General features: G+C 41.1%; 1 protein-coding gene across 2 annotated transcripts in view; it reads left to right on the top strand.

The window, feature by feature from the left end:
• MTHFD1L (methylenetetrahydrofolate dehydrogenase (NADP+ dependent) 1 like) overlaps window positions 1-26,885 on the top strand; it is a 226,496-nt gene that overhangs the window by 35,450 nt on the left and 164,161 nt on the right. For both annotated transcript variants that reach the window (XM_053292356.1, XM_053292364.1), the window contains 7 exons: window positions 825-916; window positions 2,571-2,668; window positions 7,181-7,354; window positions 22,370-22,506; window positions 23,070-23,116; window positions 24,518-24,625; window positions 25,865-25,939. In XM_053292356.1, the coding sequence (XP_053148331.1) occupies window positions 825-916; window positions 2,571-2,668; window positions 7,181-7,354; window positions 22,370-22,506; window positions 23,070-23,116; window positions 24,518-24,625; window positions 25,865-25,939 (731 nt within the window). The remainder of the gene's footprint in view (window positions 1-824; window positions 917-2,570; window positions 2,669-7,180; window positions 7,355-22,369; window positions 22,507-23,069; window positions 23,117-24,517; window positions 24,626-25,864; window positions 25,940-26,885) is intronic.

Genomic DNA, 26,885 nt, shown 5'->3' on the forward strand with positions numbered 1-26,885 from the left:
GTCACAGTCTTAGGTGATTTTAATAGGAAGAATCAATTGTGCATCTGTTATGTTGTTGTATTGGTGTTTCCCCCAGTGTCTGGGGGAATATTTAGAACATGCAAGGCATTGGAAAGATTCATTAGGCTTCCTACCCCACCCCTACCAACTTGCTGTTAAGCTTGCTAACATTTTAATGGATATTTATTATTGATTACATTTTTATCCCACCTTTCTTCCATAGTAGAACTCAAGGCAGCATACATGTGGTTTCGAGGTCTCCCATCCAGGCACTGACCAAACCCAGACCTGCTTAGCTTTAGTAGTAAAGTGCCTGCACCATGTGCCTTTGGACCATACTTCAGCAGCCATATTTTGTTTCCTTCCTCATGTTTTGCAGTGTAGTTTTTCTTCTCAGTGTGTGGTGTCTTTTAAGACAAGCATGCTACAAAGGGTTGGTACATATATTACAGCTGCCATGTGGAGACTCCTAGAAGTACCTCCCATGTGTTGGCTCTTAACACATAGTGCTTCTGTAGGGACTGCAACATGCTAGGTAGAATTTGGTTTGCTTTATATTTGCACAGTACTAATTCTTCACTGGAGTGGCTAATTTGGCATCCCAGCCTACCCTCTATAGTTGAGTACATGCTTGTTGGTTTGTTTATGAACTTTGGTGTATCTATGCATTCTTTTTATACAAACAGACACACACCCCGCCCTGACTGCATACCATCATGTAGCTGGTTCTTAGTAATTTTGTAAATGATGCTGTTTTTCTTCTCCAAACACAACTCAAGTTGTCTTTTCCCATTCTTTGGTGCAATTGTTTTTCTTTTTCACAGGACATTATGGCTCCAGTGAACAGCTTGTGAAGCACAGTGACCAGGCTTCTGGTGAGGATGTAGGGCATCTGGCAGTGGCAAAATGCATGCAGGTTAGTAAGACTGTACAGTATCTTTTTTTAGTTCTTTAAATGTAGAAAATAAATCTGAAGACAAAAGATTGTGCAGATTCACAATCTGAAAGCTCAGTACAGAACAAGAGAGAAGGGCAAATAAGCTAAATGGATGTTAAAAGCTAAGGATGCTAACATTCCCCCTCTGAATTTCTCTCTGGAGTTGGAAGTCCTGAGCTACCTGGTCTTCTTTCTGGAGGTGTAAAAATGCGCTAGCAACCCACTTTTCAGATTTGGTTTAAACTGCTGGGCATATGCAGTTTGCCACCATTTTTAGTTCACACCATTTTTAAAAATTGGCTACCGAGGCACACCAGTCCATAGGTATGTGAATTAAATCTCAGTGCAAAAAGGACTCTTGATGTGCTTGCATAAATATTCCTTTTGAGCTGTGATTTAATCAACCATCAATAGCCTGTAAGCGGGGAAAGGTGCTCACTGAAAATCGCAGTGAACACCATGGACCAACTTCAAAATTAATTTTAGAAACCAGAAGGCAAGTAGAGGCACGTAGAAAGTTAGCTACCATACACTCATGGGGAAAGGGCAATCTTTTCCTCTGGGGCCAGCAACAGAGGCTGACATCCTCAGACAGCTGCAGAGGACCCCAACAAGCCATGGGATGGACCTGCTGCCATTCACTGACAACCAGTAGGGATGTGCACGAACCGGTCCGGAGGTCAATCTAAAGGCCTCCGAACCGGTTCAAAGGCGGCGCTGGCTCGAAGGTTCAACGCTGGGGGGGTGCCTCTTTAAGGGAGGAAGAGGAAGCACTTACCCCTCTCACCGCTTTCCCCCCGCCAGCGCTCTGTTTTTAGGGAAATCCATGGAGTGACAGCATACCTCCCTGCCGCCCCTTCCCCTGTTCTTGGCCAGAAGTATCGCCTGCACGTGCATCCATCACATGCATGACATGCATGACATTCATGACATGCACAGTAGGCGCGCATGCACGCAGTGTGCAAACGCACAGGCGATACTTCCAACCACTTCCAGCCAAGAACGAGGGAAGGGGCAGCAGGGAGGTACGCTGCTGCCCCATGGATTTCCCTGACAACGGAGCACCGGTGGGGGGGGGGAAGCGGCAGGAGGGGTAAGTGCGCCCTCCCCCACCCTTAAAGAGGCACCCCCACTGACATCAACTGCACCTCTGCAGTTCCATGCACACCACTCACTACCAGTGCCCATAGCCTTTGTGTGACAGCAGCAACAGAACACCTTGCTCAGACCAGAGAGTTGTTTCATTGCTACCTTCTCTCTCCAGGCATACACAGAGGGGATAGTGAAGGACTGAGAGGGAAAGGAAGACTTGGAACAGAAGCTTTGCAGTTGTCTGTGGCAGTGGGGGAAACAATAACTGAGATAAGCTCATGGCAAACCTTGGAAGGCGACCTCCTAAGTAGGAGGGAGCCCATTAAGACTATGCTAAAGATTCCCTCAGACCTGGAGGCAGGCATGCTCTCATCCCTAACTTAAGAATATACAATGATTCCCTACAACAAAATCCTCTCCTACATACACTCAAGTTGATGAAGAGAAAGTGGTCTTGTGAACAATTGTGAATAATAGAATATGGGATTTAAACTGTATACTGCAATGGAGTTCTACTTTCTTTTTGCTTTCTTCCGAAAAGAACTTGGTTAAGATCAGTGAGCGATGGATACAGGCCCAACAGTATAAGAATTGGAATCTCCGTTGCTTGAAACTACAGCCACTTTCACCTGTCCCCAGGTAAGGAACATAGGCACTACTTTTTAATGTGTGGTTTAAGTATTAAACTGAGTCATATATGTAATGTATGTCTCTGACATAGTTTGATTATTTTAATTGGTTCATACACATAAGTGCAGTGGAAAAGCATGAACGCACTCATGCTTTTACTATGCCTACAATACAATTTCCATGCTTCCCAATCACACTTCAGTTGCGCATGACCCAGGCCAGGGGGAATCTTACAGTCTTTTCCTGATTCAAGCAAACTTAGTATGGGGCAGTTTGGGAATTTTTCCTGACAGATGGTTGAGTCTTCTTACTGTTTGTTTTAATTTATATGTAAATACTCACAAAAGTCCTTTTCAAAAGTTATATTGAACAACATGATTCTAGTATTCAGAGGCTCCCGATCACACATTTCCAGATGGCTATAGGAAAGAGAGTCAGTATCTTGAAGCTTGTACTAATCCAGTTGATACATCCCCTATCGTGTCAGAAGAGAAAACACACAACTATTTAAAAGCACACTTAAATTGACAGTAGGTCAGCATGCACACTGTGTTTGGGGTTAGATTGAAATATACAGAAATATTTTCCTTTTTTAAAAAAATGTTGGAGCTGAAGAACTGTCTGTTTTTTATACATGAATGCAACATTGATTGTCAGATGGAAGGTATCAAGTATTCTCATTCAATAATATGCAGTTTTATAGTGAAACAGATGAGCCATTCATTGAAAAGAGATGGGATAGCAGCATTGTAGCTGAAACTGTGAACTTCTGCTTTAGGCACTCTACAAGCTCTGAGTGTAAATTGGAATCATTTCCAAAGATACTGTAGTAACATCTGCAGGGTTCCCTCCTCAGAGGTCCAGTGATAAAATTCTCAAAGTAGATGCAGGCTTTTGTTCCTCCACAATCCTACTTTTTAAATTAAAAATAAAAACCCAGTTATTTATTATATTGTGCTCTTACATGGGAATCCCAATGGTCTCCCAGCCAAGTTAGTCCCTTTCCCACTGAGATTCTCCAATTCTGCAGCAGCAGTTGCTCCCAGACCAGCCCTTCCCCTCCCCACCACACATTAATAACTGCACCTGTGCTAATTACGGTCCATTACCAGCAGACACATAACCAGTATTTCCATTTTGCTTATTTCGTATATATAATTGTGTGTCTGCATAGCGGAGCATAACAGAGTGGAAACTGAAGCTTGTTAAGTTTGTTGAACGAAGTTACTAAGGTGTATTACTTAACTATTACCAAATTATAAACAGGAATACTCTGCTCTGAGTGAAAGATCATCCTAGGAAAAATAAGTCTCCAGCCTTATTAACAAGCTGACCAGTCAGTTTACAGAACTGATGAATGCCACAAACATTCTAAACTCTACCCCAGGCCTATACACAGATATACATACATATATACAATACATCTGTGGCAAGAACAAAGACATTGTATATACATGAGAACCCTGTTATCCATGGACCCAACATCTGCGGTTTCATGTATCCGTGGTCAGGTAACTGGCACCTAACCTTGGTATACGTGGTGGGGAGAACAGCAAAAAGGGGTTGATTTTCAGGTTGGGGTGGGGAGAAATGACCTCTGAGGTAATTCCTGCCTACCATTTTGTGTAAGGGAGCCATTTTCTGGCTCATTTTTCTTAACAATGTTACCCCTGCTAACTTGGCAAAGAGGCACCTTTTAATGTGGCGATTCTCTTTGTTTAGCAGGGGGAGAGTAACTGGCCTTATCCACCCCCAGCACAGTACTTCCAGTGACTGTTGCTGGTGTCTATCTTGTATTTTGTTTTAGATTGTGAGCTCTTTGGGGATAGGGATCCATTTTATTTATTGATTATTCTCTGTGTAACCCCCCCCCCCGAGTCATTTTTGGAAGGGTGGTATAGAAATCAATCAATCAATCAATCAAACAAACAAACAAACAAACAATGAAACACACTTTTTTGTGGTGGGAAACAAAAATTGCAGCATTTGGGGGACATTGCTAGACAGCTGGGGACAGACTGAGCATGGTAGGGCACTCCCCTCCTCCATTTCACCTACATTCAGGCTGTTTTTCATCCTGTTTTCACCAGCCGTTCTGTACCATTTGCACCAGCTCCTTCATACCATTTTTGACCTTTTGCCCCACTGCCTCAGGAACCTAAGCCCCCAATTCCCATTGCCCTAATGCCCTGTTATCCACGGTTTCACTGTCGCCCCCTCCCCCATGGAACGGAACCCCCATGGATCACGGGGTTCCCCTGTACACACAAATCCCAACAGTCTGCTACACGAAATCGGAATGTCTGTGGAAGGGCTGAACTACATGTAGCCCATTAAGCCCACTAGTAGGTCTAATGGGCTTGTTTTTAACTGCATAAATGGCATGACTGAGACCAGGGTTGTGGGGGTAAGGCAGGATGGGTTTCCTGCATGCTGCTGGAAAATATGCCTCCCCCCCCCCAGTCCTCACTGAGATTGTTTAGCAAGGAAAAACATTCCCAGTAGTGCCAATGGAAGCTTTTGTTTTGCTGAATAGTAGCTGTGGGGAGTCAATCTGGTGTGGGAAAAGAGTTAAAACCCCTTACCTTCTCTTTGTGGCCCCTTACCTTCTCTTTACCTTCTCTTTACTTGTATGCAGCATGATTGTAAATCTGAGAGTGTTGTAACTGTTCTTGAATTCAGCAAGGCAAATGACATCTAGTAATACGTTATCTAAATAATTCTTGCAAAAATGTGCAGACTGTTGCTAGGCATAAATACTTGTTTATGTCTGCTCTACAGCACTTTTAAATATTACTGCCAGAGTATATACAGAGTTATCTTGTATAAAATGCTTGTTTAAAATCAATATCTCTGCTAACCTCACACTAAAGGAGACCAGATTCTGGAGATGAACCCCGCAAGACTGAAGTTTAACTGTACCTATATATGGCAATACTTTAAAGGGGAAGCCACAAATAAATCAGATCCACACACGCATACACAGCATTGTAAATATTCAACAGAACGTTTCCAGCCTCTGAGCAGACTACATTTTGAAATAGACCAGAAATATAAGGACCCATTCAGGGCTTTTCCTCTGCAGCTTGGACATCCACTCTTTCCCCCATTTGACCTTTGTGAAGTTCATGGGCTGAGGACATATGTTGGAATGTGCCACCATTAATGACTATGATTCCATCCATTGCTACCTCTTGAAACAAATCCGTCTGCAGTCTCATGTGAGAGCTTGTTTAGCTGAGGGCAGGCAAGGCATGATGAAAGCAACTGCTGTAGGGAAAAGGGCCTGGGATGATTTTACAGTGGAGCTGGAAAAACCCTTGGTGGATTCTTCATAGCCTTTGTCCACACATGGATGGAATCATAGTACTTTTACATCTCAATAGTATGGAATCATAGTACACAGACAATGTTGTAGTACCTTGGTAGAGATTAAAGATTGAGAGAGGAGAGCTGGTCTTGTGGTAGCAAGCATAACTTGTCCCCATAGCTAAGCAGGGTCTGCCCTGGTTGCATCTGAACGGGAGACTTGATGTGTGAGCACTGCAAGATATTCCCCTCAGGGGATGAAGATGCTCTGGGAAGAGCAGAAGGTTTCAAGTTCCCTCCCTGGCTTCTCCAAGATAGGACAAGATTTTTTCTTTTTCTTTTTTTTAAAAATAGGACAAGATTTCTTTTATTGAACCAACAAACTACCAAAGCTCCAAGATAGGGCTGAGAGAGATTCCTGCCTGCAACCTTGGAGAAGTCGCTGCCAGTCTGTGAAGACAATACTGAGCTAGATAGACCAATGGTCTGACTCAGTATATGGCAGTTTCCTATGTTTCCTGTGTGTGGCATTATATTATTTTATGCCCATTACAGCTTAAGATGAATCAAATTATCCTCCTCACAGTATACTTTCTGTGACGGCTGATTTGATGACAATGTTCTCTCCTTGGTTCCTCCCTGCATTTCCTTCCAATCCCCCTCCCCCGCTCCTATTTCTTTCCTTGTTTGGTTTGTTTCTGCCCCTGCTTTGTGCCTGTCCAAATGATAAGCATGTCCTACTACCACATGGGTGAGCAGCCAGACTTGAAGTTCACATTGTCAGTCCCTGATTGAAGTCTCAGTGTGCATGATATAAACTTCTCTTTCAAGTGCATTTGTATGAGTTCCTGGGCTTCCCTTTTGTAAATATCAAGCAACAAAGAGATGCATGTGAAAGAACTGTGCAATGCTAAGAATATTCTAAAATAAAGAGCACTACTAGATACATCTCCCACTCACACTCTTCATATTAAATGGAGAGATAAAATTAGGTTTTTTTCTATCTCTCCCTACTAATACAAATGTAATGCTAAATATCTTAGAAAGCTTTGGCTATTATTTAATTTTGAATAATGAAATTGGAATGGGAGAGAAGACCATGAAGTGCTTACAGTAACTCCATTGTTTTCAGCATTTGCTGAAGTCTGCCTTGCTTTTCTGACCACCTAAGCTAAGTGTGTTCTCCTGACTCTCATTTGTTTTCTTTTGCAGTGATATTGAGATTTCCCGAGCACAGAGTCCCAAAGCTGTTGATGTCCTTGCCAGAGAGATAGGATTGCTCACAGATGAAATTGAAATCTATGGCCAAACCAAAGCCAAAGTACGTCTGTCTCTGCTGGAAAGGTTAAAGGATCAGCCAGATGGAAAATACGTGCTGGTTGCTGGGTAAGAAATGTTGCATTTCATTTTTCTCGCTAACTCTCCCTTACATAACACAAATGCAACTTACAGTTTCATTTCATATCAATCAATCTTTATTACGGTCATAGACCAGCATAAAGTATAAGGGGTGATTACATATGATAAAGATACATGGGGGGGGGAGTAAGAATACATGAGAAACATAAGGGCATAAAAAGCCTAAAATGGCATAAGAATAATAAAGGACATTAAAAAGATAGAGGCACAGAAGAGGGGTATAAAAAGGTTAGAAGATAGAAATGCATAAAATACATAAAAACTAAATAATGGCCAAGTTATAAAACTATAAGAGGCAGTGAGGAAAAAGTCTAGGGCATGCAATGTTGAATAAGCAAAGTGTAGATCCTACTCTGAGTCCGAGGTCAGATAGGACCCACTGCCTACCATTTGCCAGCGCATGCTAGACACTGCTATACAGAACCTGGCAACGCTATATGCAATGGCAGGTTTAGAATCAGAAAGCAGGAAGGAGACATAAAATTGGCTTGATCGTCCCAGATAGCATAGCAATGGAAGGACAAGGGAGGCATGAATGTTTCTGTAAAACAAACAGTGGAGGAGGACATGCTCGGTTGTTTCAATCTGCCCTGAGCCACAGGCAAAGTTGCTCTGCAAATAGAGTCCTTCCATAATGGCTTTCTAGCACTGCTGAAGGGAGGGAGTGACAGTGAGCCAGAGTGAACATGCTCCTATGCTTTGGAACCTCCAGTTGAGTAGAGTATGCTGCTTGATTTTTGTTTTCCAGACTTAATCCCACAGCACTCTAAAAAATGGGTTCCCACTACTTTGAAAGCAATGATTTCTTTTGTTTCATTTAAGTGTAGCACAATCTTGTCCCAGCTGTGGCCACAAAAGTCAAGCATGTTTTTAATGGAAGATAGAGTTGATTAAGCTGCTTAAAATAACATTCTATAATTATATGATTTTTCTTGTCTCATCAGTTCAAAAGTATTTTTTTGCTCAAAGAGTACATTTGCTTTCTGACTCTCCTTTACCTGCTAATAATAAACAATGCTAATGGAAGTGACATGGAAGTTATTAGTATGGGTAAATACTTTTTATTACATAGAAAGGTTGGTTAAAATTCCAGGACTTTTAAATGTAGGCATGTCTCCAAAAAGGCTTATCCTCTTCTCTAAAAGTCTGTTCCCAAGATTATTTTCAAATGTTCATGTGCTACTTAAACATTTCAGTCTTCTTAGAGACAGAATTCTTTCTTAAAACTCCTGCTCCTCAGTGCACACATACATTTCTTTGCAATGCATGTATTTTTCATTGACTCTGAATTCTCATTGCACATGCAAAGCATTTCCAAAATGAATGTGGAAGCACCTTGTTCCACACAACGGTCTGGTCGGTGTGCATCTCAGAGCTCCCATCTATTCTCACAGGTCTTGTCCCAGAATATGGTACTAAAGCAAAAACCATATCTGTGACATCTGATTCTGCAGATGTTTACTCCTCCTGGAAATGTAGTACTAACATGAGCCTCGGCTGCTTCTTCTGATATAGCTGTTCTGTGTGGTGGCTGCTTATCATGGAAAACAGTTTTGTGTGTACAAACGTCCTGCATAGATATGTCCAGATTGCATGGTTTATGCCCATACTGCTGCAAACCACCACTAGGAGTGTTGGCAGCGGAATGGAGACAAACCTTGTACTGTGTGCTCCTGTGGGAGTTGAGTTTTTTCAACTCCCATGAGTTGAGTTTTTTGCTACCTTCCTGAATTTCCCATAACATTAACAACAATTAAAAAAAACTTCAAAGAATGTGTGTCTTTTTGATCTTATGCATTGGGTTGCCCCAGAGCATGATCCTACGGCATGCAATAAAGCCAGCTTGCTGAAGTGAAGCATGCCTTGTTGTGGCCAGTGCCTGGACGGGAGACCCATGTGTGCCACTTTTGGGGGCTGGGGCTATAGCTCAGTGGTAGAGCATCTGCTTTTCGTGGAGAAGGCCCCTGGTCTTCAATCCCTGACATCTCATAAGAACAGCCCTGCTGGATCAGGCCCAAGGCCTATCTTGTCCAGCATCCTGTTTTACACAGTGGCCCCTGAGAAGCCCACAGGCTAGAGATGAGGGCATGCCCTCTCTCTTGCTGTTGCTCTCTTGCAGCTGGTATTTAGAGGCATCTTACCTCTGAAGCTGTAGGTGGCCTATAGTCACCAGACTAGTAGCCATTGATAGAGGTAGGTAAGGCTGGGAAAGACTCCTGCTTGAAACCTTGGAGAAGCCACTGTCAGTCCATGGAGACCAGTCCTGTTCGACTTCAGCCCTCCTGCAGATGTTGGCCTACAACTCCCATAATCCCTAGCTATTGGCCACTCTGGCTGGGGATTATGGGAGCTGTAGTCCAAAAGCAGCTGGGGGCCCAAAGTGAACAGGCCTGGTGTTGTTGCCAGAACCTAAGGGGTATACTCGTGGGTCAAATGGGCCGTAACCCAAAATTTGGCTTCAAATAAGCCAAATCTGGCAACAAATTGGGAGCAATGGTCTAACTCAGTATAAGGCAGCTTCCTTACATAAACTATATTTGGTTGCCAGTAGTGTACAACCTAGCAATTGAACGTGGCTGCCCACACAGAGCACTTAAGCCAAGAGACAGATTAGGGCACAAACAAAAATAGTTCTGTGAATTAGAAATTGAAATAACTTGGCATTCAGATGTGTTTCTAAATCTGATTGGAAAGCAAACTTTTTTTAAATCCCAAAACGCAATGGAAGTGACAAGGCATATATTTGCTTATTAACAGAGCTGTAGGGAGTAAAGCTCATTTTTCCAAAGCATGGCCACGAGAGAAGATTGCCTCTATGCAATATGATGGTTCATCAAGGTCTAGAAGAACAGCATTTTTACAGCCTTCACTGTCCTTGAGCTGTTACAGGTCCTTGCTTCAATAGTGCATCTCATAAAGCACAGATTAGATACAGCTTTGTTGACAAGTGTTTCTGTTGGGATTAAGTTATACTCAAATACAAAAATGCCAGATGGCTTTTGTCAACATAGTTCTTTCTCAAAAGTCAAAGTTCTTCCTTTTCAGCAAAGATTCTTCTTGGGCTTGGCTCTTAGTTTTAAGAACTTGTATTCTTCCCTAGCATCACTGAGAACCCGTAACTCACAGCATGCTTTATTCCTTTTGCTGTCCAGTTGTGTACGTCATACACAACCTGCTTAGCTGTAAATTATATTTCTCTGGTTAATATGACTTGACACTGACCACTTCGGTGCCTCTCTTAGGGCATAACTATGCACCACATTGGGGTAGAGTGGGGTGGGTGGATTTAGGGATTTGGAGCAGAGAATGCAAGCATAGATGGGGTATTTAATCTTATCCCTACATCTATTTCTCTCCTCCAAATTGTCCCTTGCCAACTGCTATTCCAAATGTGAGGGCATTTGGAATCTCACAAGGGGTAGGAGCAGATGGGGAGAAATGAGTAAGGAAAGGATTCAGCACACATCCACCTCTCCAAATTAGCCTCTGCTAAAGAGGCTTTTCTAATCATCATCATCATCATCATCACAGTGGTAACTGGCACCCTGGTTGCAGTTCCAAAACAACTTGAAGAGCACCTCAACACCATAGGGGCCACAGATGGTGACATCAGCCAGTTACAAAAAGCAGCTTTACTGGGAACAGCTTATATTCTGCGACGATATCTATAACAATTGACAATAAAATTCAGCCATCCCAGGTCTTGGGAAGGACTCGATCTCTGGATAAAACAAACCAGTCAATAACACATGTCTGACTGTGCAAACAAGAAATAATAATAAAGCTGTCAGGGTTTGGTTACACGTATCTGTACATAATGAGAAGTTAGGCCCTTAGGCTCAGAACCCCAAGCTGACATGCCATATTACCTCTCTCTAGTTTTTATGAAAGGCTAACTACTGCTACTACTCATGAATTGAGTTATTTTTCAACTCTTTGTTTTCTTTCTTGAACCATTTTACCTGAGGATGGACTTGGAGTAACAAAATTTATTTTCTACTTGAAAGGTCCTTGGCAATTGATAAGCCCTTTGCAGCCATATATCAGTGCGAGGCTTATTCCAACACAAGCAACAGATGCAGTGCAGCAACTTTGTTTTCAGACACAAGTGATGCATGCCAGGTGGGGTGCTTTGTAAGCTTTCCCTTCCTGCCTCTAAAACCACTGCCTTGTCTCACTGTTCTAAATTATGAATGGCCGCTTGTTCACTTAAGGGGCTTTAGCTGCTTAATATTTCACTGTATATCCATCCACTAATTTGGCACTGAGTGCCACCCACTGCATCCACAGTGCCACTAGTAGTGCAAAAACTGGGAATGATGCTTTGTGTACACTCCTTGGGTTACCTAAGATATATTCATGTGCAGTTTGTCTAAAAATTTAGCCCAGTTGAACACTTCCATTAATTTCCATTTGTATTAATTTCTTCCCATTAATTTGTTCAATGGTCCATGGAAAACAGAAAGCGCAGTTTCTTTGTTTTTGTGTTTTGTTATGGCCCAGTTTTCAGTGGCCAGTAAACTTGGCCATAGCTGCATTATCTGGAATTTAGGGTGTGCATATGACCTCCCCCCACCTCTTATTCTTACAACAATCCTGTGCCATGGATTGGGCTGAAAAAGATGACTGGCCAAAAGTGACCACTGAACTTGATGGCAAAGTGGTGATTTGAACCCAGGTCTCGCAGGGTTCAAACACTCAACTTGAACCAACACTAACCATCAAATCACCAAAAGGACCACACTAGTTGGGTTGGGTTTTTTTTACATCCCATGGCTCCTGATAGCTTTACTACAGATTATGCATGTGACTGTTGCTGGAAAACACTTGTTTTGCGCAAAGTGGCGATTCAGCAGCCAGTGGGGGGTGGGGGTGCCTAAATATTTCCCCAGAGAAGATATCCTTCCAGACGCCACTTAAAAAAAAATACAACTGGAATATTTTAGGACACTAACTGTTTAAATTGTAGAAGACTAGCTGCCAAGGGCTAAGTTTAGCTCTCTTGTACATTTTTAGAAAGGTCTTCTTTGGAATGAAGCCTTGTGTTTTGACCCAATGAAAAAATGAAATTCAATTTCATGTGCAAAATTTTACACACATTCAGTAGAGTAAATCATTATGTTTCCTTCTGAAGTGTCCTAATAATTTCAGAATGAAGGTGTCTCTTTATCATTCTTCCATTTTCCTTATCTCAAGAGGTCACCAGTTTCCTGGCAAAATAAGACAATTTCCATAATACTGAAAAGTTTGTTTGTTTTTCTATTCCTCATTATGATCAATTTACAGTAGGCCTTGTGTATGTTTTCACAGAAGATAAACAGGGATAGGATATATTGTACCAGTGCACATTGCCAGAAAACTAAAAATTCAGTAGTAATAATGAATCTGTACTGTATTTCAGGACAGTGCAGCAGGAATATATGGGGGTGGGGAGAGGAAGAGTTCATGAGTATTCAGAATGTGGTTAGACACCCTCCCTCAACACGTGTCTCTGAGGAGTCAAAACATCCAACCAATTAGTCCCAAAGAAGCAGATTTGCTACTCAAGCCCATATGGCTTCTAGATCGCTCACATGAGTCTGACTTGTCTTCTTGCGGTTTCTTCCTTCGGTCAGATTATGGGGCTTGACTACATGTTGAGCTAACATCATGGCTACTACTGAAAATTAGAATCCCATGTCTGTCTTTGTCTTCTGTAATGTCTAGTAGAACTTACCAGAGTCCTGTAGCATGACACTTTGTATTTCCCTACTCCATGCCATTGCTGATTTGGGTTGGTGGGGGAACTGGTGGCATTAGGACTTGAGTAGGATCTGCAGGTGTCGTGAAGGAAGGAGGAGGAGCTAGATCCACTGCTATTTTCAGGAGCACCTCCACATTTAAGATTACTTTCTTTTGACTCTCTGTGAGTTATTGGGTCCATAGGATGAGCTGACCTCCAGTAGTCCAAATTCAAAATCTGTTGCAGGCTTAATTCCTGTCAACAACATCTTTCTGTCGCATCCGGATAGATTGGAGAAGACTTTTGGTCAGCCTCCTGGTTTTCTTGACCATAGTTAAGAGCTCTGTGCTTATGAGAATATGTGTTCCACTGCTTTGAACATATAAAGCTGCCTTATACTGAGTCAGGCCATTGGTCTATCTAGCCTAGAATTGTCTTATCTACTGGCAGCAGCCCTCAAGCATCTCAGGCAGAGGTCTTTCCCAGCATTTGCTGCTTAACCGTTTCAACTGATATTCTGATAACTGAACTTGAAACGTTTTCCATGTACCACTGAGTGAGGGCCCCCTAACCCTTGTTGGCAGTTGTCACAGGAAAGCATGTTGTTGTTTCATAGCAATTTCAGGGGAAAATACTGAGGTGTGTTTCCCCCCCAAAAAAGACAATAATCTGTAAAACAAATATTTCAGATTTCATCTCTCACCAGAGGCATACAGAGGACAGCTGGACCTTTTGCATAGTTTCTGTAATTGAGGGAAAGATGTTTCTAATTAGAGGTGGATTTCTAGCTAGAGTCTTCAGGAGGTCATGCTAGAGGAGGTACCCCTTTTGGCTAGCATGCTCGTGAATGCTTGTATATCCCTGGGAATGAAAATGTAATCCTTAATGTCACATACCTTAAATAAACTGCTGATTTCACTGCAAGTACTAAAGTATCACAGATTTAAATAGTTAAGTATAGCATATCTTGGCAAGCATTTTTCTTAGAAATTGAGTGGGGGCGATTTGAATAAAAACATAGTCTTGTGTTTTTGTTTTTTATTTTGTTTTTGTTTATTTCTGTTTTTACTTCATTTTCCTCTGGCTGATGACAGAGAAGTGAATTGTTCTGAGTGCTTTTGAAATTTTTCTAGAGAAATTCATAATCATTCATCATAGTTCAACTTTAGGATGTGTGTATGTACATGTGTGTATTTTATAGACATAGAAATTAATGAGTTGATGGATTGGAACATCTACAAGCTGACAGAACTTAATATAATTTAAAGCTTTACAAAGAATCTGGACTCAAGTGATTGTACACTGATGCCTGATGCAAGTTATCTGCATAGAGTGCAGAGAAATGTATGCTCTGAGGTCATGTCTATCAGAAACGATTTTAGTTGAGCTGTTGAGGATGACTGTATGATAATTTAGGAAAGATACTGTGGAAAGTGGTGAAGGAAGGAGACTTGTCCCATGCAAGATACAGGGTTGTTGTACTCCATTTGTGTGTGTGTGTGTGTGTGTGTGTGTGTGCGCGCACGCATGCGTAATTTGGATACACATGTGCAGGATAGACATCAGAAGCATCCTTAATGTTTCAGACCTTATATGATTACATTAGGAGCAGCTAAATATTTTTTGTTATGTGTAAGGTATAAAAGTAATCTCTACAAATACGTGTGAATTTAATCTTGAATATTTCCAAGAGCAAGTCTTCGTACCTTTCTGTGAATCCATACCCTCCACCTCCAATCCTCAAAAGCTGTCCTTCTCTCACCAACACTGGAGAAGCATATATGATTATTTCAAGTCCACAGATCTTGCTAACTGAATCTAGGATGCCCATAGTGAACTTTCTACTCAAAGTCAGAATTAAGATATATTCTGTTACACAGATTATTATTAGATCTAGAAGCCGAAAGTGATAAATGAAATAACATGTAATGGGATTTATTGGTTTTTTGTTTGTTCCAACTTTTGGGAACAAGATGGCAATCAACATCAGACAGAGGCAAGTTCCATGAGTAGAATCCAGTTTGGGCTGATTTCCACTTCAGGCCCCATGTCAGATTCCATCCTGTTCTCAAGGGTCACCTGACCCGCAAGAATGGTGCAGAGAGATGCAGCAAGTGAAAGGGAAATCCTCTTCCACAATCTTTTTTGCACTTTTAGTAATTTGGATACAATTCAAACTGTAAAACGTTGTAATTTCAGCCCAATTAAACATCCATCATACTATATATAATTCATGGCTATAGCTCAGAATGAATCACTAGGATTTGGGCAATTCAAGTATGAATACCATTGTTCTGAAGTACACATTCACATCAGTGCTATCAGAAGAATTCAAGAAAGCCATTCCTGTACTACCAGGCTTATTGGAACTATCCTTAGTAAGCAACTAGGGGTGTGAATGAATCATTTTTTGCAATTTGATTCAACCTCAAATCAAGCCTGCTGGCCAATTCGACAAATCGATTTGAAAATTTACCAAAAAATTATGATTCAGCCATAGGGAACAATGGGGAACTCAAAACAACCAATTGTTTCCCATGGGTAGGTCCTAGGGACACCAAAGTGGGTTGGGTGGTAGGGCATGATGGATGCTACTTACTACCCAAATCACAAAAGAAATCAGCAAGCGGGCGATATTTAACAAATTTTTCAACCTTCCTACAAAAAACATATAGGATCCTGGGTGTGGGGGGATCAATCAGCAAGGGGGGAAAGCCTGCCAAAATGGCCGCTCGAATTGATTTGCATCACAAATTGATTTGCGTCAAATCAGCCCCTTTATTTTAAGGGACATTTGATTTTCATTCGAGTTACGCAAATCACCCCAACTTGGTGTAAATCAATTCACACATGAATTGAATTGGACAACCCTATAAGCAGGGGCGTATCTAGTGTGGGGCAGGCAGGGCACGTGCCCCAGGCGCCACTTGAAGGGGGGCGCAATTTCTTAAAATTAATTTTTTAAAAAAATGGCCACCAAAAACAAAATGGCCACTGGGCATGCTCAAATGGCCTCTGTGAGGCCCTAGGGCATGCCACGCCTCACAGAGGCCATTTGAGCATGCACAATAGCCATTTTGTTTTCAGCAGCCATTTTTAAAAAACAAAAATATTTTTAAAAATGACTACCGCACATGCTCAAATGGTGCCTGTGAGGCCCTAGAGGCCACTGGGAGGAGGGGGAAACTTTGCAGACCCCCCACAGCCTTTAGGAAGTCCCACGAAGGGGCTACAGGTAATTTTTTAAAACTATATATATATATATATATAATATAAGTCACTGTACACATATTCAGATTGGCACTATGTACAGAGAATCAGGGCTTGTGAATACTGAGCTGAAGTTTATGAGCTAAGATTGTATCCATTTGCTCTTACTTTGCTTCTTGTGATAAGTGAGTCAAATGTGATGTCTTAATAATATGGCTATTAATGGGGAGTTTGTCTCTGAATCAGTGTAAAATCCTTAGTATTAAGGCCACTGGGAGTTTCTTGCTCTCTTTCTCTCATTTTAACTGTCCTTCTGAAATACTAGAATATATTCCAAGCAGTGACACTGTTTACTCTGCATATTGTTTAATTATTTTCAGACATACTTTATTTATTTACGGTCAGTGACCAAAAGAGAAATGTACAGTCATTAAAAACTCAAAATCACATAAAATCCTTAAAATAAGAGTATATTATTTAAAATAAGTGTATATTATTACATACACACACACACACACACACACAAATGGCACGTTTTTTTTAAAAAAAAGAAGAATACCCTCATGAGTTTGAAACTCTTATTTTAAAAGCCACATAACAGTACTTAGCAACTGTTCTGGAGATACTGAATCTTCATCGGCTAATAAGTACTTTAAAAGAAGATCCCCAGTTTTCCCCTTCGAATTATTTAGCAAGGGATGGATTAATTGCTGCCTTACATCCTGGTAAAGTGGACATTTTAATAAAATATGGGCCATTGACTCGATCTCCTGGCCACAAGGACATATGCACTTTTCATAGGGCAATTTGTTGTACTTCCCATATAAAAGCGTTGAAGGGAAGGCATTAAACCTTGCCGTAGAGAAAGCCCACCTATGGCTGCATTGAGTAATCATAAACAAGTAGGTAGCTGGGCTTAAGTCTGTCTTTAGCTGTACAGATTTGTAAAATTGAGGTAAAATAGCCCTCTCATTTTGTATTTCTATATCGACCAGTCTTTGCTGCACCAATTTGCGAGCTGTAGTCGTACCAGCCTCCAACAGTAAAGCGGGAGATAATCCGCAGCAGGAAAGCTTGTGCATTATTTCCTTGCACCAGGATGCTTGTGGCTCTGCTGCCAGTAATTTAGGAATTAATCCTGTTGGGGAAAGATGCAGTTTTATCCAATAGTTGATTGATAACATCCAGGCCTTGGACTCCAGTTTGAGAATGCCCGCTTCTGAGCGGATCACTGCGTTGGACACACAGTTGGGGGCACCAAATAGCTTCCTCAAGAAACCCGTTTGGATTTTTTCTAGTTCGCCAAATTTTGCATACATCCCCAATTGGGCTCCATAAAGTATTTGGGGAACCACCTTGATTTTGTAAAGTTTGATTGCTGCCGGGATATAATTCCCCCCCTTAGACCAGAAAAATCTCATTATTGCTGCAATATTGCGCTTAGCCACTTCGGCCATTGAGCTAATGTGAGCATTCTTGAAGCCATTAGACTGAAAGGTCATCCCTAAATATTTAAATTGCTTGACCTGGTCTATTTTGTGACCATCAATTGACCAATTATAACTTCGATTACCCTTACCAAAACGAACTATTTTCGTTTTAGTATAATTTATTACTATCTGTTCTTCTTTACAAAAACCAACCAACACATCCAAGGCTTTCTTCAAGCCTATTCTGCTCTGAGACAGAATCACTGCGTTATCAGCGTACATTAAGATTGGTATGTGTCTATCTGATAGCTTGGGTGCATGAATATCTGTTTGTTGTAGACACTGAATTAAATTGTTCACATAAAAGTTAAATAAAAATGGTGCTAAAATGCAGCCCTGTCTGACTACCTTATTTGTTGGAATCTTATTTGAGAGATGACCAGCAGGGCTGAGGCGGACGCAGAGAGTTGAGTTTTCATGAAGCCTATATAATAGTAGTAATAATCTCTTGTCAATTGACGTGTTAAATAATTTAGACCAAAGGATACCTCTTGAGATGGAATCAAACGCCATCTGGAAATCAATGAAAGCTGCATATAATGGGATTTTCTTGGTGCAAACATATTTTTCTATTAAATATTGAAGCACAATACAGTGGTCCATCACTGATCTCCCAGGTCTAAAACCTGCCTGTTCTTGTTCCAGAATGTCCTCCTGGTCCATCCACTCACAAAGTTTGAGGCACAAATGCTTAGTGTACAGCTTACTGATGACACTGAGGAGACTTATCGGCCTGTAGTTCAAAGGGTCATCCTGCGCTCCTTTTTTATATATCGGAACAACAACCGCTAGGCCCCAATCAGCGGGGATGTGGGTTGTTTGGTCTATATAGGTGAATAGTGCAGCTAAGATTGGCACCCACCAATCTTTGTTTGCTATCAAAAAGTCTGGAGGGATATAATCATTTCCCGGAGATTTGCCCTTCTTAAGTTGGCCGATTAAGCATTTCACTTCCTTTAAAGTTACCGGGGACCAATAAGGTAAAGAGGTCCGGGGGATATCTAGTTGCGGGTAAAAGGAGGACTCACTGTAAAGCATTGTAAAGTGGTTCACCCATTGTTCAGGGGAGATGGGGATAGATCTATGTAAATATGCCTGCGTCTGAATTAGCCGCCAAAATCCAACTGAATCATTATTTCTAACAGCTTTTATAATTGCCGCCCATCGCTCTTTCATATCCTTTTCCTGTTTAACTCTTAGAAGAGATTTATATTGCCTTTTATTTTCCTTTAATTGTTGCTGTAAGATGAGGGACGGGTTTTGTTTGAAGAAACCTGCTAATTGGACTAAGGCTCTCTTAGCCGCAATACATTCTTGGTCGAACCATTTTTTGTTACTTCTAGTCTGGGTACCCCCACCACATTTTCTCAGCAGTGGCCTAAGCTGACGGATCAAATACTCATAATTTGTCATCAACTCATTATGCTTAACTGTTGCCTGAGTCATATCCATATCAGATATATGGTCGGTCTGTCCTAGCTGACCTATAAAATAATCACATATCCTCCCACCTATTTCAGAGCCACACCACTCATTTATTATCTGGGCAGATCTTTGTGTCCATTTGATCTTTTGCCGGGCTGTATTTGTATTAATTTTAGCATCCATGTTTAAATTGTCCAGTGAATCTTTGACATCAGAAGCTGCTAATATGCAAGATAAAATAAGAGGATGATGGTCACTTTCTGGCCTCGCCTCAACTCTGAGATCTATTATCCTCTCCAGAAAATCCTGGGAGGACACAAAGTAATCAATAATTGAGTGCCTACCTCCTGAAGAAAAGGTATATTGGCCCGGACAGTCTCCGTTTATGGCACCATTTAATATAAAAAGATCTAAATTATTAATGGTCCGAAGAAACATATGGCCTGCAAGATTACCTATCTTGTCTAAAAGAAGGCGGGGTAAGGTGTAAATGTTGGTAATTAATTCTGAAGAACTCAGAGTTGATTTGTTAGATGGCCATGAACCATTGTTTCCCAGTCTTGCATTGCAGTCTCCTCCCAGTATGAGGGAGGCTGAAGGGTATAGAGAAATTAAACGTGCAAGATATGACTCCACTGCCTTCCAATGTGCTCTTATCTGCTTACCACCATACAGAGTAGGTAAATAAACATTAACACATAATATCCTACAGTTGGCAAATATTAATAATACTGCTAACACCCAGTCTTCATAATAGGGGATTTCCTCAATTTGGGCTCTTAGATTTGGGGATATAAGTGTTGCCAATCCCCCTTGGTTTCTACCCCCTCTGGAACTGGAACTGCTGGGGTCACAAATGCTTTATAATCAAGAAAGTAAAATTCTTCCTTAATTATTTTCAGAGTATCTGGGGAAAGTCAAATTCTCCATTTATTTTTATAGTTTATGTAATCGTGATGCTACGAGAATTAGACAGGCACTTCTATTTAGTTTTTCCAAGTACACCTCCGCATAATATTTGGGTATTTCATGAGCCCCAGCATACTGAAATTTGTAGTTTTCCAGCCTTTTTTGGTCTGGCTACGTCCACTGCTAAATAGTTTTTGAAATATTAAAAGATTAACAAGCTTGACTTGTATTTTTCATCTGACATTAAGGTAAAGTTATCTGAAAGATGGGTGTCAGATGTTTGGACAGGGAGCACAATTTCAGTGCTTGCCCTAGGCGCTATTTTCCCTAGATACGCCTCTGCCTATAAGCAACCCAGGGTTCTTCAACTTGCCTTTATTTATTTGCAATTCTCTTATTCTGCTTTTCATGGCAGCTCAACTTGGTTTGTAAAAGTGGCTGACATCCTGACTAAATTATTCAAGAGAAGTCCCACTGAAATGAATAGGACAAGTTATTCATTTTACTAACTTGTCCTATTAATTTCAGTAGAACTTCTGTTGAGTAATTTAGTTAGGGTGTCCGCCAGTAAAAGTAACAAAAACATTGAGCAGCATCCAGACTAAATTGCTCAGTAGTTAATCTATAGGAATACTTAATTTGCAACTATGAACAAATATGAAGCAAATATAAAACCATAATAGGTTAAAATGCCATGGGGGAGAAACAGCCAGAGGCTTGATAAAAGAGTTTTATAACTTCTTCAAAAACTCAGTAAAGAGGTAGCTCTTCTAACCCTTTCAGTAAAAAGACTGATAGTTTTGGAGCTGCAAACCAAAGAAGCATGGGTCCTAGCTGTTACAACCATGACTTGCTATAAGGATGAAATGATGAAAAAAACCTTTTACAAGATTTCACCTGGGAGTAAGGGGTGGTGGCCACTAAGTCATGAGGGTCCCTAGCTATTTAAAGACTAAAGAGACTAAAATCAGCCCCTTGAAGGCCTGGAAGCAAATAGTTAGATGTGCAGTAGTGTTTTTACACCACTTGAAGTTTCTGAGTCATCTTCGAGGGCCACCACATGTCAAGTGCTTTGGATTTGGGTATAATTCATTCACTCTGTTGATTTATCCCTACCTATGAAGATTGTTGAAAACAGTGAAGCATTTATGCTTTCTTTGGCGTGGGTGGGAGCAGGGATAGAGCAATTGCTGAGGCAGAATGTGGCTTGCAAGTCTCCATGTGATTACTGTTGTCTCAGAGATATCAGTAGACAGGAAACTGGGAGATCTCTGTGTCTCCAAACTGTGTCATGGGGAGAAGATGGCTTCACTGTACTGTATTGTTGGAAGTGTTAAGCCAAGTTCTTATTCCTCCTTCCTTCTGCCCACACGTACACATTAGCAGCAGCCCTAGGTATAAGGGGATTCACAGATTGCTATGGCCATGTTCTTATAATGAAAATCAGCCCCTTATATTTTTGAAGAGGATTGGGCCTGACAATGAAATCAAATAGTCATCAGCTTCAAATTACATGCTCTTGAGCACTGGTCACATGGAAAGCTATCCATATGTGATCAAAATCATACTGCCATGGGGCTTGGAGGATGTGTTAATAATATCAATTATAATTTAAGACTGATGTTATTTCCTTACCAAGAAAAGTGATGCTTTTCTACAAAATGTAATTTTTCTCCCAGTCATGCTTGGAACAGTTTGGAAATAATGGTTCCCATGGAACACTAGATAAGATTACTCATTTTATGACCTTCATGTTTTGAAAAATGGGTTTTCAAGTAAGTTGGAAGGGTTTTTGCCTTAAAATGTAAATCTGTGCTGAATTCAGTGTATGTTTCAAGTCTTCAGAGAGTTGTCCAAGCAGTTTTTCCCCTCTGCTCAAGTCAGTTGCTTAAAACAGAAGACACATTTATATCATTGGTGGAAGTGCAATGTATGTGAATGAAGTGACATTCCTTTTTTCATAACAGAATTAGTGGGTCACATACTGACTAGTTTAGTGAACAAGCACTATTGAAATGAATGGAACAAGTTAGTCAGGAGTAACTTAGGTCCCATTCATTTTAGAGGGAATTAACCATGACTAACGTAGTTGCTATGTGACCCATTGCGTTGAAATCAATTGTACAACTATTTTTCATTTGGTTGTAATCAGTAACTTATATCCTTGATTATACTGACCTTTGCTGGCCTATTGATGGGAGTCTTTTCACCTTTCTATACTGTTAGGATTACACCAACCCCTCTTGGAGAAGGGAAAAGCACTGTGACAATTGGTTTGGTTCAAGCTCTGACTGCTCACCTTAAAGTGAATTCCTTCGCCTGCTTGAGGCAGCCCTCTCAAGGACCTACTTTTGGTGTTAAAGGTACTTGGTGCTCACTCTTTCATTTTATGAGACATTACAGGTACTACTTCTTGACCATTTGTTTGAGTTAAAAATGCCAGTGAAGTAGGTATATTGCATTCTATGGGGTTTTAAAAATAGGTTTATCCAGAATGTATGATGCTTAATAATTTATATAGATCTTTATGTATACAAAGAACCCAATATTATAAGCAGCTGTTTCACAAATGTGGAACTGGACCTGAAAGAGAATGCTTTTCCTGAAAGGCATTGTAGGATGAAGGGAGATTAGGATCATAGTCAGGTTCAAGCCTGATGGTCTCCCACTTCCACCATATTGATAGTCATGACAATTGACTGTTTTACAGAATTTTCTTGTTAAAGGCAGTTCCAGCATTCACCATTAAGAATATTACATGTGCTTTTGGGGCTGCTGGTTGTTCTTGATTTCTGAATTATTTCCATTAGAACATCAAAATGTTGCTGTTTACTATCACATTTGATACTTACTTTTTAACTGATTTGCTCAGGCCCACTTCAGAATGTTTTGCTCATACAACATTAGCATTTCCTTTTTTATGTAGGTGGAGCAGCAGGGGGTGGATATGCTCAAGTCATACCAATGGAAGAGGTAGGCTAAAAACTGTATTTCAAAACCAATTTATTCTAACTTCCCTCTTTATTGGAGTAGCAAAAATATACAGAAACAAGCATGTTTCTGTATATTTAGAGCGACTTAAGCAACTGCTTAACTTTAATTCCTTAAGTAATTTTGTCTCTACGCATCTTGAAGAATTAGGTGGGAATGAGAAGATAGGATGTTGGGGTGGTACAACAGACTTTACTACTTGCTGGTGATCTGTTTGCAAGGAGTTTTTTTTATAAAGGAGTATTCAGAAACAAGACAAAACTGGTATAGTTTGAAGTGGTACTGCCCAATTTTCTATCTCAGCATGTACAGAGTTGAAAACTTCATTTTCAACTCTGTACATGTGTAGACTAGGCCTTTATCATTCTTTTTGAGATGGTTAAGAGTTCACTGGTGCTCAGAGAAGACTCTGAGGCTATATACACATGTGTAAACCGCTGGCACCGGGCCAATCCCAGTGGCAACACGGTGGCAAACCCACCTAACTAGCCACCCAATAAAATGAGGTTAAGAGAGCGAGTGCTCCCTTAACCCCGTTTTTCTGATCCACGGCTGTCAGACTGTGGGGAGTCCAGGCAGGAGAGGGGGGATGCTCATGATGCACTGTGCACTCACAGTGCATAGTATTTCTGGGGCCTGAGAAGACTCTTCCTGGCACCCGACCCTCCCCGCTGCTTGGGTGTGCAGGGAGTCTAGGCGTGTGGGGAGCTATCGTCTGCATGGAAAGTAGGTTTAACCCACCTTCCCCATAGCCCACTCTGGAGCCCTTCTCACTGATCATGAGAGGAGGCTTGTTATATTCCCAAGAAGAGCCCTGCTGAGTTGTAAAAAGGGGCCATCTAGTCCAGCAATCCATCTGCTGCATAAACTAGGGGTTATTGGCGCAAATATTTTGAGGTGAACAGGTTAAAAGCAGCTGTGTGAATAAAATTACAAGTTGCTGCATCCTAATTCTCCCCCCACTTTTCTTATTGTGGCTATGCCTACACTATCTTGGCTATAGTCTGTCTGTCTATTTAATTGCATTTATATACTGCCTTTTTGCCTTGACCAAGGCTCCCAATGTGGCTTACAGTATTACAAATAAACATGTTACAAAAGGTTTAAGAAGCAATCTTGATTCAGACCATTGATGGTCTTTTCAGGACTTGAGGACAAGATCCGCTTGGCCTGGGTGCTTCCTTCCTCACTGAATACTCCAACTCATTTGAAATCTCTTCAACCATAATGATGATGATTTAATAATATTTCCATAACATGTATAAGGTTGTTTATTTAAACTGTTAATCTTGCTAGCAAAAGTGCTTGGATGGGCTTTACTAATCAGTACTTGGTTAATGAAGAGTACAAAACAAATGTCTTATTTTTTTAATTCATCTGTAGTTCAACCTTCACTTAACTGGAGATATTCATGCCATTACTGCAGCAAATAATTTGCTGGCTGCTGCCATAGATGCTAGGATTTTGCATGAAAACACTCAATCTGATAAGGTAAGAGCAAGCTTCCATAATTTCCATCACTAAATTTCTATGTGTACTCATCTTTATTTTCTAGAATACTGGTTGAGTATCCCTTATCCAGACATCCAAAATCCAGAATGCTCCAAAATCCGGACACCATGCCGTAACAAAAACAAAATGCCTCAGCTCACTCACTCGCAGATTCCCAATTTTGCTACTTTTAAACATGCAGTCAAAACTTATTTCAGAAAGCTGTTAGTGACAGGGGTTTTGTCTGTAATTCTCTTTAGTTGTGGCTCTTTTTATTGTGAAGCTTTTTAATGTTGTTGATGTTCTTGCTTTGGCGCTAGTGGGAAAAGGGAAAGCCCCCCATCTCCACTCCCTGCTCAGTTTGGTGCCTGCTCTGTTGGCATCTGTTTTGGCGCTCTGGATCCCATGCCCAAGATACGTCATTATGCAAATATTCCAGAATCCGGAAAAATCCAAAATCCGGAACACTTCTGGTCCCAAGCAGTCCGGATAAGGGATACTCAACCTGTACAACATTTAAAACCACCTTTAAATGTTTTGTCTTTGACCATTTTGTAGTTTTGTGCTTGTTTTTGGCATAGACATTTATTCTAATAAAGTGCAAATGTATTTTGTGACATTTTCCCTCTCCCCCAACATTTAGCAACAGGAACCTTGCTGTAGGACCAGGCTTGATTCTTATTGCTCAATCATTTAAGTTTGCTAGGGGCATGGAGTAGTTGTCTCCAACCCAATAGGGGTCTTCCAAATATACCCTTTTCTTTTCTTTCTTTCGGTCGAAAGGTTGGCATAGACTGCTAGAGGGGAAAGGAAAGCACTGTACTTGGGGACAAAGTTACAATGGAAGGCAGAACATGCCCCCATCCCTAACATTGGATAGCCCAGCTCAAACTGATAGAGATCTGACAGGAAGGCACAACATGTATTGTTTGCATGGTTCCTTTCAATCAGAAGGCTCTTTCTTCTCTTCCCTTTCACCACCTACCCATCCACCATAATGGCAGGCATACTGCTAGTTATGACAATGATTTTATTTGTATCAACAGTTTCCCTTTAAATGGAGAGAAGAGTGTCTCAAAAGCTATAATGAAGAGAGGCAAATATGGAATAGGATTGGACCTTCCATGAAAAACATACCTGCAGCTTATAAGCAGTGTCAAGGCTGCACTAAAAACAATGTACAGCCCTTGATGGGGATGAGCACTTTTTCTAATGATTTTCATTGCATGTTCTTTACAGGCCTTGTACAACAGATTGGTTCCATTAGTACAAGGGGAGAGGACATTTTCACCCATACAGCTTGCACGTATGAAAGTAAGTAGCTTCATATACTTTTTATGATATTTCGTGAAATCATTTAGATAGCATTTCCCCCCCCCCTTATTTGGACCCTCATGCATTTAAGCTGGACCAGGTTTAACAGGGGGTTCTTCCTTTTAAGTGAATAATGTCTGGCAGGCATTGTATCTGTTTTGTTGATGTTGTAAGCCACCCTGGACAGTAATGTACTGGAGGGGTGGGGTATAAATATTTTAAATAAACTAACTTACTAAAGATGGGTTTGTATGTTTGCACCCTCTCATGTGATAATTTCTCTGAGTAGGCAGAGTTATGTTGACTCCATCTGAAGAGGTCCAATATCTGATGCATTTTCCACTTCATCACATTGTCAGCAAGGGATATTTTGTAGATTGCAGACAGTGTGGTGGCACTGGAATCTGTTGCATTGGCATGCCTTCAGATGCATTTTGTGTCTCACTGTGAGGTGTCTGAAAAGTCATTGTGTGATGGGAGGGGAAAATCTGGTTGTTTGAACTGGGGCCAGCTCCCCCATGAGGCAAAATGAGGCCATTGCCTCAGGTAGTGCTTTGGGGGCCATTCTTGGGATAGTAAAACATGGCCTTTGTAGAAGCCTGATGGCCTGTCCTCTTTGCTAGATCCACCCCTTATTCCCATGCCTAGGTACTGCCCTCTTCCTCCCCACTACCATCCTCGGTGACTGAGGTGTGCCCCTGCTGTGCTGGCTGTTTGCATGAAGCATCCTGCAGGAAGCAGCATGGAGCGTCCCTTTGGCAGTGGTGCCTGCCTGATCTTTCCGATGCTGTGCTGCTAAGCCAGTCCATACAGTGAGGGAAATAAGTATTTGATCCCCTGCTGATTTTGTCCGTTTGCCCTCTGACACAGAAATGACCAGGCTATAATTGGAATGGTAGGTTTATTGTAGCTGTGAGAGACAGAATAACAACAAACAAACCCTCAA

Source organism: Hemicordylus capensis, chromosome 1, assembly GCF_027244095.1.
Source record: "Hemicordylus capensis ecotype Gifberg chromosome 1, rHemCap1.1.pri, whole genome shotgun sequence".
Classification (NCBI taxonomy): Eukaryota; Metazoa; Chordata; class Lepidosauria; order Squamata; family Cordylidae; genus Hemicordylus; species Hemicordylus capensis.